The 17,793-nt window shown below is 36.1% G+C and overlaps 1 protein-coding gene across 5 annotated transcripts in view; it reads right to left on the bottom strand.

Annotated features, from left to right (window-relative positions):
* The window catches only part of PPFIA2 (PTPRF interacting protein alpha 2), a 148,555-nt gene that overhangs the window by 33,948 nt on the left and 96,814 nt on the right, over positions 1–17,793 (bottom strand). For 4 of the 5 annotated variants that reach the window (XM_068999746.1, XM_068999738.1, XM_068999729.1 and 1 more), the window contains 7 exons: positions 17,311–17,446; positions 16,612–16,832; positions 13,634–13,871; positions 11,021–11,050; positions 10,000–10,130; positions 9,321–9,475; positions 4,972–5,065 (listed from right to left, as the gene is read on the bottom strand). In XM_068999746.1, coding sequence (XP_068855847.1) covers positions 4,972–5,065; positions 9,321–9,475; positions 10,000–10,130; positions 11,021–11,050; positions 13,634–13,871; positions 16,612–16,832; positions 17,311–17,446 — 1,005 coding nt within the window. The remainder of the gene's footprint in view (positions 1–4,971; positions 5,066–9,320; positions 9,476–9,999; positions 10,131–11,020; positions 11,051–13,633; positions 13,872–16,611; positions 16,833–17,310; positions 17,447–17,793) is intronic. The other variant, XM_068999724.1, reaches the window with a different exon arrangement.

Here is a 17,793-nt window from a genome sequence, read left to right on the forward strand (position 1 = left end):
TTATAGCGAAAAGGGAAGCAAACACAACTCTATTTGTTGATAATATTTCAAGTTTGGCTGTGTTCATTGTTTTAGAATATTTTCATAAAGGGTGCATTGTATGGAATTTTAGTGAAGAAGACAGTAAAACATTTATACAGCTTCTCTAAAGTGCCTTCATTTGTTACCTGAGATGAGGTCAGTGGAGATATGCATTTTTAAAGTTTATTTTATTTTAGGCACCGTGCCATCTACTCATTTTTTGAGGTATGAATTGTCTTGTGGGACACACACTGATCAACTTCTGCTGTTTCAGAGGACACTAAGACTCTACATGAACCTTTCAGGAACCTTTACAAGTTGCAATAGAAACTGGACAGACACGAACTTCCTGTGCTGGGTCCTGGCTTGGGCTATCATGACAACCCTGTGTGAACGCCAAGGCCAAGTCTTTGTGCACCATTTGCACAACACCCATGAAGGATGAAGTCATGAACATCTGAGATAGACTATACACAATCACAGAGAATTGGCAGCTGGAGTCAACTACAAAATTCAGAACTGGAAATTAGGTAACCATTTTCCAAAGGGAGACTTGTTAATCACTAGAAAAAAATATACTAAGAGAAAACTCCATTCTTCATTTGGTGATGGGTGCCTTCTGGAGAGTTTATCTTATTTAAAAGGCGTGGTTTAGAGGAGTGCAAACTATTTAAGTCATGGGGGGATGCAAATGAATGTAACAGTGACAGTATCTGTGCCATTAACACTTCTAGTCCTAAGCCCTGAATTTTCTTGAAGAGTTTACTCCTTAGGCAAACAGGCTCTGAAAGTTCAAGCAAAAGGCAGAAGAACCTATATACAAAATATCACCATCTTTTATATAGAACAAGTGAAGTGAAATATAAAGTCTAGTTTAAATAATAAAAATTAAGTGTATTATTCTTTGTCACACCCCAACATCATTTTATTTCACTAAACAATGAATAACACCTGAAATACTTTAAATACCCCTTTCTTTGATCTTTTGTTTCCTAGGACTGCATGCTCAATTTACAAATAGTAAGACATAAAAAGTTTCAATATTAAGTAGAACTGTCATTTATTTAATGTCTGAGAGCAAACATCTATGGATGAGCCAGGCAACTTAAATTCATCTTCTCAGCTAATAAGAGATGTTGGGTATAATTTAAAAATTCTTCACAGCTTCCTTAATTTTTCTTTGATGCCTTAGGAGTAAGACTTACTCCTAATAAACCTACTGTAATGACTGAATTTTGGATGAATAGAGACTCTTGTTGGAGGTTTATAAATGTCTAGCATATCACTGAGACAAACTGTTAATTACATTTTAATGATGTCTAAGTAGTCAACCGAAACTGAAAGAAATTTTACATCTAAATAGCATCTTCTAAACAAGAAGCAGGGAAACCTTGAAATTTAGGTTAATGGCACTATAATCACCAGAAAGAGAATTGGTCTCCAGAATTACCATACTCATTAAACTTTTCAGAGTGAAATGTATTATTCAGTACCTGACTCCATGCAAAGAAATTGGGCTAAAACACTGTAACACACTCCAGTGTGTTCCTAACTCCGTGGGGGCCAGCGTCAGTGCAATGCTTGCTTGAGGGAGCCCAGGACACCTAATGGACCATTAGAACCTACTGCTGCAGCACCTGGCAATTTGAAATGCCATGCATCTTCATCCCTGGGGTAGGGTTATCCTTGTGAAATTACTGATGAAATTAAATGCATTCAAAAATGCAAAATCAGAAATTTAACATTTTAATTATTTCTCAGTTAATAGATACCATGGATATAATTTTAACAGGAAATTGTCCTTTTATAATGACTTCTATCCAAAATAAACCAAAGCTAATAGCAGAGTCTGGTGGAGATCATGACTACTATCACAGTACTAATATGTTGATTACAGTGATGAATCTGACCTCTGTTTCACATCAAGGGGAGAATCCTTGCTTTCTTGCACCAGAACCACCACTGAATTGAGATGTTTGCTGAGCTGTTAATAGGGCTTAAAGCCATTTCATCTAACTTGCATGTGTCAAAGAGAAACATAATTTCAGTATGTGGTATTATACCTGTTTTATAGAAAAGAGAATTGGCTCTGGCATCACTGTTTCAAGGTTTTTTGTATTGTTGGTTTGTTTTATTGCAGGTTTTTGGGTTTTTTTAATAGATTTTTTTGTTTTGTCTGCTTTGGTTTTTATTTTTTTAAAGGAATTGACAAAGCCAGCATAAGTAAAGCTCTCTCAGACCTGAAATGTAACACAAAGTAGTACTTCCCAGCTTCAGCCTACCCTTTTCCTATCATGTTGGTGGGTTTGGTTCTCTTGGGCTTTTTCATCCTAATCCAAGTTAGTTAGAAATGCTCTGTGTTCCAGCAACTGTGCTCATGGTCTCTGCAAGGTTTGAGAGTCATTTTGTTTAGCAGTAAAAAAGGAATCAACCATTTAGACTTTAATCATACTGCTATAAATCTTACTGCTACATCATGAGCTAGGAAATGATTCTCAGCCTTCTCTTATTATGTCTTTTAAAGACCTCACACACATCCCCACCACCATTAATGTTGCACAGTACAGTATCCTCATTTGCACTACACAGCTCAGTAACCTTGCACCTACTGTATGTATGGCAAGGCTACTTCCAGAGGGAATTAGGCATTGTTAAGTATTGGTACAAAGGAATGTGACCTACTGCAACAAACTATTCACTTAAGTTACTTTCTGGACTGTCTCAATCTAGTATTTTCTAAGGTAAGACATGTAAATATCTTACTGATATTCAAGAATCATCTGGACACAGTCCTGTGCCATGTGCTCTAGAGTGACCCTGCTTGAGCAGGGAGGTTGGACCAGATGACCCACTGTGGTCTGTTCCCACCTGACCCATTCTGGGATTCTGTGACTGCATTTCTTACAAGCAGGTGTTAAATTCTCTTACAATCTGTTGATAGTCTAGCACCCTAATGACTCCCATAATTCAGTAGAATCTCATGTATATCTCTAACACAATATGTTATATTTTTTTCCTATATTATGGTTCCTCTAAAATGATATAACATATCTAGCATATATCATAAACTAGTAATGCATGTTAACCTTTCTCTGATAGTACATTAAGGGGAATCTCAAATGCAGTTCTGAGGATTCTTAAGTGAGAAACTATGAAGACAGGTAACCCTAAAAGGAACAGGGGAAAAAATTTAATTTATTCATGACATAGTTGTAGAACATACACTTACGATAAATAATACACAATTCAGATTAACAGAATAATCATAGTCACAAAGGAAATATTCCTTCCAGCAGAGAACATTTTGATTACATCTAATTCATAAAGAACCAAGGACAGACAGACACAGGAGAAAAAAAGGAAAGACTTGAAAAGCAGAAAGCATGGGAAAGTTCTGATTGTGAGATTGGACAGAACTTTAATAACAGATTACCTGCAGACCCATTATGTACAGACCCAAAACTTTGCAGGCAATCTGTATATGAAATAGTCATGTCATGTTTTCAGTTGTGTGTGTCAAGTCTTATGTTATTCTACCCAGTTTAAAGAACTAACACATAAGAAAGTGTACAAAATGAACACATTAGTCTCTTCAAAGTGATTTGAATATTGTGGTACATTCAGCCCTCAGAACTGGAAGGAACATTGGGACTTCAAAAAAAAATGCTGCTGAGAATTAAATTATATTCTCTATGAACGATAATGATGGCCTCAAAGATGCTTTCTAGATTTAGTAAAATGAGCATGGTAACATAATCTACATCTATATATTTCTAAAATTACTGATTAGTGATAGAAATGTATAGATAAGAAATATAGGGACAAGACTCATTGACTGTAACATCCCTTTGAATGCTATTGCGAGTTTCTTAATTGAATTTTCTTCTCTTTCAGCTAGCACAATGACTATTTCTCTATCTTTAATTGCTAAATTGAGGCTGATTTAAACAGAATGCTTGCATTTGGACATTACATGGATGTGTACATTTAAAGTCGTATTTCATCAAGCGCTTGATAAGAAAGTATTAAAAATATTCAACATAAAAATCTAAAGAGAAGCTCAAACATTTTCCCTAGATTCTTTGGATTAGAATTGCAAATTCTCTTGAAATTCTGCAAAGGAATATTAAAAGACTGAAACAAACCTGAAAACCCAGAAAATTTTAAAAAATGAGGCTTTCAGTATCCAAATAATAGCGGTAAAGTTAATGGTTATGGATGAAAAATAAACCTATTTGTTTACCGAATGAATTTGCAAAGTCATTTTTAAGTACCATCTTTTTCTCTGACACGCTCTAATTACACTGGAAATGCAACGCTGCCAAGAAGTTTCTTTTGTGTTTGTAGCCTTATTTTATTAGTTCTTCATAGCTCCTGGCAGCTGCTGTGAGTCAATGTATTGTTTTTACAAGGAGGTGCATGAAAGACAGCATTAAATAATCATATAATTGATGCAAACAAAAAGCTAGGTTGCTTTTTGCCTGCATTTGCTGACAGGCAAAAAGAAAGTGAAGCTGCTAGGGTTTATGGGGAACCTGTGACATCTAGAAATAGAAATAACATTCTGTTCACTAGATAATACAAAAAAGCGTTTGAAACCCTTTTGAAAAACAAAATCTACATAGGTAGTCATTAAATACATGTCTATTTTTTAATAATTGTACCGAAGGCAAAAAGCACAGGATTAATGACAATGCGAAATAGAAAAATGTCTCTCTCATAAACCTGTGTTCTTTCACAAATGAAATAATATTGTACAATTGACAGACTCTGAATATCTTTCTCTATATTTTATTTGCAGCTTTAAAAACTTTTACACTAGAAAGAAACATCACTGCTAAAATTCCATATTAGATGGTCTTACTTCTCATTACACTTTGAGTAAAACAATAAAAATCCTGATATTTGAATCAAGTTTCAGCCAAAAAGTCACATAAAAATGGTACTCACTTTTTCTTTAGTCTTCTGTCCTTTTCTGCTTGTGTTCCAAGTTTGCCTAATCCCAGAGATTCCTGAGCTGCTGCCTCTGTTTCCATGTAACCTCCTGGAAAATAAAACAAATCAAACCCCCACCATATTTTCCCTTATCTCTCTCTGTTGTTCCCCTCCTCAACCCTTCAATCCCCCTCCCACCCACCATCATCATCTATGTTTGCTTCCTTTAGCTGTAACATCTGGTGTTTGTGGAGAAAATCTATCACCTGCAGAAGAAAATTCTGACAAGCATTTACTACATAGGAAAGAGTAGTAGAGGAATAAAAAAATGTTGTCTCCTCCTTATGTTTAGCAGAAGTATATGACAAGAGCACCCTGATCTCCTTTGCCTATTTTTCTTTGGCTCCTAAGGCTCAGTCTCGTGGTGCTAAGTAAGCAATGCTCTCACCATTTTTTAATCTTAGTTGAGAAATGTACAAATGAAAGTGCATTCTCTAGAACTGTCTCTCTACTGTCGCCATAATACAGCATCACCTAATGTAGTAGTGCTAAAGTCTTCATTTTGCTTTCATAGAGAGTCTTAGATGTCATTATCCCTACAAACTCCCAGAGGTGACACAAAGAATCTGTCAGAGAAATAAAAAAAGCCTTCTGCATCTCCCTGGAGGTGTTTCATAGGCACCTAAATCCTGTCAGAGTCAAGGGAACTTGAATAACTTACAGGGAGTGACAAAGGAAGCTTGCAGTAAGCAAGGACACATGGACAAAAGTAAAATTGTATTACAAGCTAAGGACATGACTGGTATGATCCATATGGCCACTGACATGAGTTTCCTAGTGCAGAAGTGGAAAATGGCCTGACTTTTCTTATTGCTGCCCTGATTCAAAAAGAGGGGACCTGCTCATGGAGCACAGTACAGTCTCCTGGCTCGGGCTTCACACTGTCCTCTCATTCCCACATGTATGTGTACAGACAGAGGCACTGCATCACTCCTTTGAAGGTTGCCTTCCTCCTGTGCTCCAGCTCAGAAGGTGTGTAACTGGCACAAGAAAGAAGACAACAGTATGGTAAAATGTTGATGCTTGACTCTGTTCAAAAATGGCAATTTCTTATTTCAGAGCTAATGGATAGTGAACAATTGTGGAGTGGACACTGGCATAATTAAAAAGCACAAAATAAATTAAAATATTTCTGTTCTGATTTGTTGATTTTAATAAAAAATTAATGCATAAATGTTATGTAGTGAAATAGCTTTACAGCCTTTTACAAGTCAGATTTACATGCGCCTCAATCAAGTGAGAACAAAACCTACTGCATCATGTCTATGATATAAAATTAGAAAAGCTTGGGTTTAAGCTGTTTTTTTTAAACAGGTGCTGTTTTAACACTCCTGTTTGTCTAGACAGATTTTTCTTTATTAAAAGAGGACACTACTTCTGCAAATCTCACAATGCGAATGATGCAAATGCATCTCACAAATGAAGAAAACATGAACATACACTTTTCTATACTTCATCTGCCTGTCCAAGTCTTACAAAATCTTATTAAATGCTTCTTGCTGCCTCTGGATTACATTTTTCATTCAGCAAGCAATCAATACATCACACCTTCCTGGAGAGGGCAGCTCTCAGTATGTTGGATAGAGATGGTATGAGTGCAGTGCAATGAGGGGTTATTAGAAGTTGGAGAGTAGTTTGGGCATAAGGCATTTCTCCATTCTTCAAGTACATCTGGGCTTTGAATAACTGAGGGTACCTTGTACTGGATGTGGCCACAATAAATGTTACCTAACAAGCTGACCTTTCCATATGCCAAGCAAATCAGCTTGCTTGGGCAAATTTAAAAATGCCTGAAATTCATTGTTTGGTTTAGGGTCTAGAATATTTAAAATGTAACAGGAGAAGAACACGTAAGTGCCTAATGTGGTGTTTGTCAAGTGAGAGAAGACTGGAAAAGAAGGAAGAAAGAAAAGAAGGAAAGAAAGAGTACTCGTGCTGCCTGTAGCATTCCTTTTTCCTTCTCCAAAAACTTAAAGAAAACTTGAAGAATCTAGAAATCTTGAATATTGATTCTAAGAAAGATCTCCTAAGGCATGAATTTGGCTTTGAACAGTAATGCTAATGGTTTAGCAGAGATGGCAAAATTATCAAATAATAAAACAACAAAATTCTGTCAGGGTTAGGGGTTGAATACTAATAATTTCAGAGTTTTGCAAGGAACACAGAGCAAGGAAATATTCTGGGTAATAGCACGTCTCTGTTGAACTTAGTGATACAACTCAGTTTCAGTATTGTTTCTTAAATAAGAGTATATAAAATGAGCTTTTGAAGAAGATGTATTTTCCACATTAAAAAATATAAGAAGGATATGTCTATTTTAAATTAGAGTGTTTAAGCAAGGAAATAAATTACATTCTTTTATTGATTTTGCTATATAAATTTAGGTTATGAAACCTTACAAATATTATGCAGTGCCGTAGCGATAGGACTTGCTATATAAATTTCTGTGACGTAGTATCTTACCACAAATAGAACTCCTAATTATATAGCTGCACAGATAATATTCTTGTTGTGAAACTGAGTCAAGTACTACCATGACTGTTGTTTTTTAAATTTCATTGTCCCCTGCAATCATATTCTATGATGCCACCATTGAATGGAAATGGCCACTCAATGAATGCCTTTCTTTTGATATGTTAAAAATTAAGATGAGAAAAACTCAATGTCTTTTTAATTTCTGAAAAATATTTTGCTCCTACTTTTTTGATTAGGTAACAGTCTTACTGTTCATTTTATACATGCCAGTAAACCTAGTTTGCTTAGTTAAAATGCACATTATACTGAAATCTTTGCTGTTGAGTTAAAGGATGGAACTCCCAAAAAAATCCATATAATTGCAAATCACTAATATTTCATGACCTAGTATGGGGAATTACAAATGGACTTTATCAAATTTTAGGTATGTATTATTAATCATGGTGAGTATTAAGAAATTAATCTATTGTCAGATTACATTGCTCCTGAGATAGCCTTTAAAGCTGTTATTTCATTTTCGTTCCACATTCCAAAGAACTGCAGGGAAGACCAACACATTTATTACATCTTTGTCCTCTATGTTCCTGACTTTCTGAGAAACTGTAGATTAATATGCATAAACCACCAGTATTGATAAAAAGGGTTATGTGGAATGTAAATGTGAATTAATAAAGTCTAACTTGAGATGCAGTCTAAAGTAATAAAATAATCCATCAATGCAGAAGGTATTTGAAAGACTCATTTATAGATTCTCATTTAAAAGATTGAAAAAGTCAGATTTTTTCTTTCCATAATGAGTAAAAAAAAAAGGGAATTCAGATTGCAACTAGAAATTAGGTTGGTTTTTTTTTCAAGAATACATGGTTTTCATAGGCAGAGAGGAGAAGTTTGGAGTATAAATAAAGAATACTCAGTTTTTCAATTTTACTCTGATGCTTTGACCTTAGTACTACATTTTTTACCTATTTTAGCAACAGGTTTGTTAGCTGTGATTAAGACACATTGTAATATAAATGTAGGGTTTTAATTTCAGGCTTATGCTTGCTGCTTAAGCATTTACAATTACTGCAAGGTCTTAAAATCCTTTTACAAGTGTTACATGGTCACCATGGCAGTAAGATTTAGTGCCTCACAAACTTGTACTATCTGACATCTGCATGACTATGCAAGAGCCAGTATTTCAATTTTATTGGGACATTTGTTCCAATTTGATACTTGTGTTGGCATGTGTCCACATAGACATATCCTATAGAAATAGGCAGAGGAAAATTTCTGCCATGAATGAAATAGAATGAAATAGTCTTGGCAAGGGAAAAGGGCAGAAGAATCAGGAAGAAAACTAAGCACTACTGTGAGCAGCATAACTGTAAAAAGAAAGTTATCCTGAGGACATTCAGCAATAGGAACTAGAGGACATGTACTGACACACTGAAATCTGAAAAGCAGCTACTCTTACTTGGAAGGATCTTCTGTCTCACACAGGTACACCTCTTATAGCCATTTATTTCTTACTAACTTCTCACCTTCTCTTTATGTGTTTATTCGAGCAAAAAGTGCTACCATTTCTACCCTAGTTCAACAGACTATTGAAGCACCAGGTTGAGTGAAGAAGATGACCCCAGTAATTTGTGCCAGAACTCTCCTTTCATTTGCACTAGTCATGGAAAAGTCTTGACAAATGTAATTGCTGATAACAATGAAATTTAATGGGAAAGTTGTGTCAGAGAAAACAGAAGAAAGCAAATTGGAAACTGAAAAAAAAAGCAAAATTAAAAATGGAAAAATGGCAGTGAAATGGTGACCTTAGCTTGTTACCACTAATTCCTTACTGAGCTGTCCAAGTCGAGCCTTCTCTTTTTTACCAAACAATCGTCCTATTGAAGACTTGATTCCCTTCTTCTTGGGAGCTTTGTGCAGGGAGTCCTGACTGCTGCTGACACTGCCAAGACCAATGCTTTCTGGCTCCAATGAAGCAGGCAAACTACTGCAAAATGATAATAAAGAAATAGAATAGATAACATGTCAAGATTTTTAGGTAATTTTTTATTTTCTTCTGAGCAGCTCTGTAAAAAAATTAATTGATTATAATTTAGTAATGATCTCCCAAAAAGTGAAACAATCACATCTTTAAATTATTTGGCAACATATAAAACAACACAAGATCACATTTTCTCTGTCAGGCAAGGCTGAAAATAAATATTTTTCCTTTGCTAAGACCAATTTATGAAAAATACAGTAGTCAGCATTCTGATTTTATTTCTAGGATTTGTAGCATTGCTACTTCCAGTAGTCATCAAAACTGTACCTCAAAACAGAAATACCCAGCATGTACTTTAGCACTGATAAATATTTCCAGGGTCATGCAACAGACAATGGGTAAGGTTCTCCTCTAATGACATGGGAAACAGGGAAGAAATCAGGTCATTTTGGAATAGTTAAACAACATGATTTGAAAACAATAACATGTGGTAAACTGTGAGGTACCAATTCATGTTACAAACATCTTACCTTCTGGCATCATTGTGGTATGAAGAAGGAAGGGTATGAGTCATCCTGATAGCTCTGGGTGTTGGAGGAGGAGAAGTTTCACATTTGATTGTGGCTTTATCTTCACGCCCATCTTCTTCAACTACTGCAATCTGGGGGAGACAGACTCTGATGAGAGCATATTAGCTTTTCAAGAATGTTTCAACATATGCTGCATGATATTGTCAAGTGGACTGAAGCATGTAAGGTTTCAAGTGCAGTTTGTTGAGCCAATTGTAAGAGTTCTTTTTTTTGAAATATGCTATTGGGAAAAACAATTGCCCAAATATGGCAGCTTAAAGCACATATTTGAAAGAAATGAGATTATGCTTGTAGAAGAAGCTCATTCGCTTTATGCTGAAAAGGTTGGTACAGTGAAGGTTGAAACATGAAGGCAATCTTAGGTGTAAGTAGGTTTCTTGCATTATTCAGACAGGATTATTCAGGTTAAGTAAGTTTCTCAGGGATGTAAGAGAGATGGTAAGTAAATAAACATGACCACTCTCTTCACAGCGTGTTACCAGAATAGTCAGTATGCTTGACAATAGGCATAGACAAAGAGGAATTTTGTCAGAGCATATAAGGATTGATCTTAAATACCATTATCTGTCATGTAACCTCGTAATCAGTGCCAGTTCTGTAAACAACTTTATATTGCTCCAGAAGATTTCAAGGAATCTGTCTGTAGTTTCTCCAGCAGGAAGAATGGCCAAAATACATTTGAAGGTAATTCTTTTGTGTCCATACTTTTTAAAAATAAGTATTCCTTTAAGTTTGTGCTGTCGAGGCTACTACTCCAAGATATCACTCGTGGGCCTTGATTCTGTGGCTTAGCTGTGACCCCTTGAAGCCTTTCCAGGTAGGATTAAAATGGTTATGTTCAAGCATTGAATGAAAAGGAGAGGAGGGAATGCAGTTGCTGGCAAGGGACGCAGTTATCTAAATAGCAGAGGAATATGATAAATGTGGTCTCCCAAATTTTAGAAAAGCCCCAGTATCATACCTTTCTCCGATGCTTCCTTAGGTCGCTTGGCTTAGATTGGTAACAAAAGCAGCAACGACAAAAAAATAATGATTAATAAATATTATTGAAGCATAAAAAAATGCCTCACATTTGTTCTCACATTCATGAAGTGGGAAGCAAAGATTAATTTAATACTTTCCATATTATACACTAATTATACACTTGATGTAATAATGTAAGATTACCCCCGAAAAATATGTCATTCTGGTAAAGTAGTTTGGGTTTTTTTTTCCTAAAGTTATGCTCTCCTTCAATTCCATAAACTTAGCTAAGAATTGGACATTTCAAGCCTATGGTAGCAGTTTCTATTTTTGAGTTTTCATATAAGTACTTACGTTGCCCCCAATAGTTTTTTTTTTCCCAAGTTTTATCGAGTATTACAAATGTATTGGTGTCCCGCCAAGTAAAACACCAAAATATCATCACCAAATACCATGCCCGAAAAAGTGACTGGCATTTTCAGGAAATGAATACATATTCACTGATCTTCTGCAGTATTACTTGGCAGTAGAAGACTGCTAGAATGGGTCTTGTTCAACCCCCTTTACATTTTTATTTTTGGTAGATGTCTCATTCATTTAAGGAAAGCTGAAGATACTCTGCAGAACTTATTTACTGCAAGGACCTGGGCTGTGGGAATTCCTGCAGTACTGCTTCTCCAGCCAGCCAATACAGGGTCATTTTGCAATTTGAGCTCTAGAGACCAGGCTTGTACAAAACTCTTCCCAACTCAAAGTTTCACTTAGAGGATGTTGAACAGACTTGTGTCTGTTCCCAACCAGCAAGGAAGTGATATTCAACACTGAACTTCTGCTGAAACAGTGCAGGGCAGAAGCCTCCTGAAATGGTGGAAGAAGGAGAGGAAAGCTGTGGGCTGTGCTGCTGAGCACATTGTGGGGGGATGCTTCTATTGCTTATGGTAAGAGTTCAACTGCAAGTCAGACAGACAAATCCATCTGAGTTTTAGCACAGTTAGAGCTGGATGCCAGTGAGACCATGGCAACCTGAACTGCAGAGGCTATGCTGTCATTTTGTGTTTGAATCTGATGAACCTACTGACCTAAAAAGCTACAGTTTTGAAATGCAGGCAACCAGGCAGTGCAGGTGTCTGCTGTCTGCTGACGGGGCAGTTTAACCATTGCTATTTACCTGCAGCCAGACTGCTTAGTTCAAACGGCTGGGGAAAGACTGTGTATTTGGGAAGGTGCTGCTTTGGTGAAGTAGGTGGCAGCACAGCAGCCTGCACACTTACCTCCTCCACAGTGACCTGTACAACCAGTATTTTTGTTTCTGCTGTTCAGCAGTGGGAACTGGGGGCAGCAAAGAATAAGTCATGACTGCCTGCCTGGACCTCCTCTCTCTGCTGTCCTCAGATCCCAAGAAGGCAGCAAACACCATACTAAACCAGGAGGAGTAGAGGTGGCTATGAGTAGCTGTCATTTCCCAGGAAAAGGGAGTACTTGGCTAGATGGCTATCAACAAAAGTCCCTACTCCCAGCTGAGATGAATTAACAGCCACGCTTCATTCCAAGCTGCTCTTAGCCATCTTTTCTGTTAGGAGCGGCTCCACAAGGAATCAGTGCTGCTGCTGCTTCCCAGGAATGGACCACAAGGGGACATTGGTGACACCATGATTATCAGAGAAAAAGCAAATAAAAAATGGGCTTACCTTTAGTCTATTCTATTCCCTGTATGAGATCAGCAGAGTGGGCTGCTTTGATTCTCTCCTAGTACTTAAAGGGATTAATTCACCCTAGCTCCAAACTGGTTTGTAGCTAACACTGAACCCTGCATCTCTACACAGATCAGTATCAGAGTCGTACTTCTTAAATATTTTGACACAAACCATCTTCAGATATTTGACAGATGTACTGTTTCTTTTTGTCTAGGATCAAAATTAAATTCCTTGTAAATCCTTTTCCAAATCGAACCAGACATTTTTGAATGTGTCCTCAAAGGCACAGCAATGTTAGAAATGCTTTGCATGGTAATTTCATGGTGGCTTGATGTCTATGTGTGAGCTGCTTGTAATGTTGAAATATATCAGTTAAATGAATTACTGGAAACCAAAGAACTTATTTCAAGTGCATGATATATGGTCATGAAGAATGGACAAAAATGCTGCAAGTATAAAAGAGTATACCAAATATAAAAGTATATCCAAACGATCACATATAATAAGTAGTGGAATGTCTTAATACCTTCTAGACATTTCCTGGAAGTTTAAATTCAGAAATAGGTCCACAGACTATTGTGTAATAACTGTATCACTTAAGAATTTTCCATTAGTAAACATTTTTTATATATAAGTAATTCCAGTGATAAATTCTGTTTCTTATTAATTCCATGGCCTGTGTGCTGAAGGCCCTTGGTAATCCTATCACTGTGTCCCTGGTGAACCACGCAATGCTCAAAACCACTATAACAAAGGCCAAAGACACTTAATGTCCATATTCTAGAGAATTTGCTATCTGTATGGATGATGAAGATGTGAATGCAGAATTAGAGAGATGAGCCAGCTATACAGTGAAAAGATTAAGTACTTGATACAAGAAATATCACATCGAATACTGTCATCACAAGGTGTCTTACCAGCGTCATAACCCCCATTCTGTCCATCTCCCTGGCTGGACTGCGAGGGGTGAGTTTGGGAGTTGAGTGTCCGCTGGGAGGAGATGAGCTTGCAAGTGATGATGCTGTCACGGAGCCAGTAATGGAGGTACCTTGGTGGACTCTGGCTAGATTTAAGCCTTCCAGACTCACACTGGCCACTCTGTTCTCTATCTCTTCAGCACGCAATTCTGTCGACTCCTTCTCTTCTTGGATTAACCTTATTCAATAAAAGAAGAATGCTCTTGTTGTATTTGTCTCTTCATATCCCCACAGAAAAACTAAAAACCATTTCCTTTTAAATGAGATTTGAAAGTAAGAGAAAACAAAGATGAATATCATAGATAATTAAAAAATACCCTTTCCAACATTATTTTCCTAATCACCAGAGCAACCAAATTATTTTTCTCAATTCCTCCATTCACGAAGACTGTTTGAAGAATGCGTCCAGCAGTAAGACTTGGTGTATGACATTTCAGGAATATTGGTTCCTATGCAAAGGAGCCAGAATAGGGCAGGGGGGTTTACAATCCAATTTACCATGGATAACTAATTCCAAGCTTAGGCTGGCTTCATCTGATTATCTTTTGCTAAATCACAAAGTTAAGGGTCAAACGAAATTGGACCTTTAAGAAGGGAATTGCTAAAATAATCCATATTAATAAAAAAAGAGAACATGCAAAACAAATTGTCTGTTTTACCCCTACAGTTTGATGAAAAAATGATAGCTGCTTCTAAAGCACTGTGTTTTTAAGTGAATTTCGTTAAAATAGCTTTCTTCTTAGCAACCAATATAAGCTTCTTAAACATCTATCATCTCAACAGTATGCTTCCATTGGGTTCTTTAGCTTTGTTTTTTAATTGTGATTGCACCTAGAATGGAAAAATGTCTTTAAAATAAAATATTTGTTTATAAGTCTTTTGCCCATAAACCCATGTTAGGAGTAGTCTTTTTTTGCAAAGAGAAGGAAAAATTATGAGGGATCAATGTTAAATGAGAGAATAAAAAGTTTGGGGAGGCTGAAACTGTGAACCAGACTTTTCTGAGTGAAATGAAGCAAGTACAATAAATAAAACCAAAATACATTGAAAATAAAAATCTAAAAATTCCTGTGCTGTGATAAATCTTCTTCCCTAACATCCATTTCAGAATTTGTATAAAACACCTACAATTCTTTTTAAAATAATGCAGGGCAGAAACTTAAAGGCCAATAATATTTTGAAAGGGAATTATAAAAACCTTTTTTTTTTTCATTTTAGTAATCTTTATCCTGAATTATCTTGTATAATAAAACAAATCTAAGGAAAAATACATTTTTAATCTCTTTGATACCTTAAAAAATTTGATAAACCCTTATAGTGTTTGTCAGTGAAAAAACCCAAAACAAACCAAGAAAACATGAAATGCAGTACAGTTTATAAGACTATCCTTGTAGAATGATTTTTGCTGAACCATATTAAAAAAATACAAAATTACATACCTGGTCCTTTTATAATAGTTGCTATTACAGTTAAAGCCTATACTTCAGTATAAGATTAGCAGTTGAGGAAATAAACTACTCTCAGTAGATTTGCAGTAAAAATGGCTGTATAAAAAGTGCATCCTTGCTTCCCTTTTGAGGTAAAACTCTACCCAACTTCTGAGTCAAGATCGTGGGTAAAGTAAAACAGTGATCTGATCACTGTGGCACAAATAATATCCCACTATGTCATCTACACGTACAGTTCCTTGTGAAAACCCTTTACTGTATTTTTGTTAAACTGAAAAAAGACTAGTATTGTTTAAAAACAAATATAAATGTTGCATCTATAGCTTCCTGAACTGACCACAGTGCTGACTTCTTTATAACAACAGAAAATATGGATAAGGTTCTCTCTTTTATGTACACTGTTTTAAGGAGATTTACCTTCCCAACACCAGAATATTTCTTTGACTGTATCTTGACAAGTGTGGGAAAAGGTTTGAGAAAACAGGAGTGTAATCCTATCTGAAAGAACACATTCTGGGACAGCAAAAAATGCAAAGCTCTAGATTTATAACAAAAATTTTTCCCTGAAAAGTTACTCAAATTCAATATATTCCAATAGAGTTCTTCCTTTAAAGTTACCTTGATCAGAGAATGATTATCTTTTGCCAAATCAGTCTGTCTTGCTTTGATTATATTTCTAACCACAGTATTTCTGTTTGTAGAATTACCAGAAAGTCCCTAACACAGTTACTAACATTTCCTTCATCTCCTTCTAGAAAAACAGTCACTAATGAGAGGATGTTTTTCATACAGCAAGCTCTTTTTAAAGTTGCCCTTCCTGAAAAATGTGTCAGAATGCTTCAAGCTTAAAATATGGTTTCATTTATAAAAATCACTTAAACACGTCATTTGATTCTCTACCACTCCATTAAATTTGCACAGATATTATTAAGATACCATCTATTAATTACCTATTTCCAAACATATAATCCAACTTGGAGCATGAAAAATCATATTCTGTGTCTACAGAGAAAATCAAAACTATGTCTTACAAAACATGGCTTACATTAGATTTAACATAGGGATAATTACCAGAAGAAAGCATGAAGAGCACTGAAACAAAATATTTCTCATAGGAGGTTGTTACTGAATAAGTGGAGTCATGCATAACAGTGAAAAAGACCTTGAAAAGAGGACTGTGAACAGCAATCTGTGAAATCTTCCATGTATTAGCCTCCTCTAACTTCTCTGCAAATGGCCAACAGTTCTTCACTTGAAACGTTTTTTGAAAGAAATTTCTATGATTAGGAAAGAAAGACTCAGTTGTTACCTGCACATAATCAATACCCTCCTCTGGAAAGCAGACACACCATCAGTCCTCTAAATGAACAAGTTGTTTCCTAACTGTCATAAGTTGTACCTGAACTCAAGCACTAAAGGAAGCTTGAAGCTGTAATCATAAGTGAATCCCAGCTAGTTCAGGCTACCTACCTAATTTCTTTATTGATTGCATCTAGCTGCTCCTGAAGCATCATGGCCAGAGTCTGGGCATCAGAATGGCCACTTGGTGACAGCAGGTCCATGGAGCTGAAAAGTGTTTCTCTATCATCATCGTCGATGTCAGACATCTCAGTGTCGCTCTCAAATGGATGACTGCTCAGAACACCGATCTGCTGCGTCCTATTCCACTCGTGATCACCAAGTGATTTTACCTGAGCAGGAATTAGGACATGTATTGCTTATGTCAGGGAAAACTGAAAAGCCAAACTTCAGGAAAAATGGGAAAGGAAAGCAACTAACATTTCAAAATACTTATTCAATTATTAGCACTCCATTAATGCTCACAATATTACTGTAAATAGCATAAAATATTTTCACATAACTGTAAATTAGGTATAAAATTACTATCAGGAAAATTTATAGAAAAAGACACTCTGGAAAGACAAATAATCAAGTATGTTTGAACTTTGATGTCTGAACTTCAACATTTTCTGCCTTCATTTTAGTACAACAGTACTCTGAGCAGATATAGAAGAAACCCTGCTCTCTGGGTTGGGTTTTCTTGTTCGGTGGGTTGCTTTTTCTGCTGCTGGTTTTTTTTCCTGGAAGAAAACCCCACAAACTGTAAGCTTAACAGCCTCAAATGCATTCTCTTTTCAGGGAATATATCAGAAGAAGTTGGGGGTTAACCTTTGGTTCATCTCTGCGTACTCCCATCCGGCCTCTTCTAGGTCGCCTTATCACTTTAGTTGATCGATAGTCAGACTGGCTATCCACCAGTGAGCCCACTGAGTACCTCAGCTCTGTTGATGTATCCAGGTGAGGTCTATAAACAGAATTACATAAGTGGACTGAGAGAGTAATAGGAATAACAACAACAATCCAATGACTTTCAGTCTAGAAACACTGATTTCTTTTTTTAAACAAATTTTTAGCTATCACATAATAAATGAGAAAACCACATCACAAAACATAATTTAACAGTGAAAAAGTGAAATCCTTGTGTGAGAAAATTAAGGGAGAAACCAAACAATAAAACCTCTTATTTTTTAAAATGAAAGCTGTACATAGAAATACTTATCATCCAAAACTTTAAAAAGAAAAAGCACATTTCAGGATAATTAGAACTGGCAGCTGAATGTACTACCCTGTATATTCAGAAATATGCCTGAG

The sequence above is a fragment of the Aphelocoma coerulescens genome, chromosome 1A (assembly GCF_041296385.1).
Source record: "Aphelocoma coerulescens isolate FSJ_1873_10779 chromosome 1A, UR_Acoe_1.0, whole genome shotgun sequence".
In the NCBI taxonomy this organism is placed as follows: Eukaryota; Metazoa; Chordata; class Aves; order Passeriformes; family Corvidae; genus Aphelocoma; species Aphelocoma coerulescens.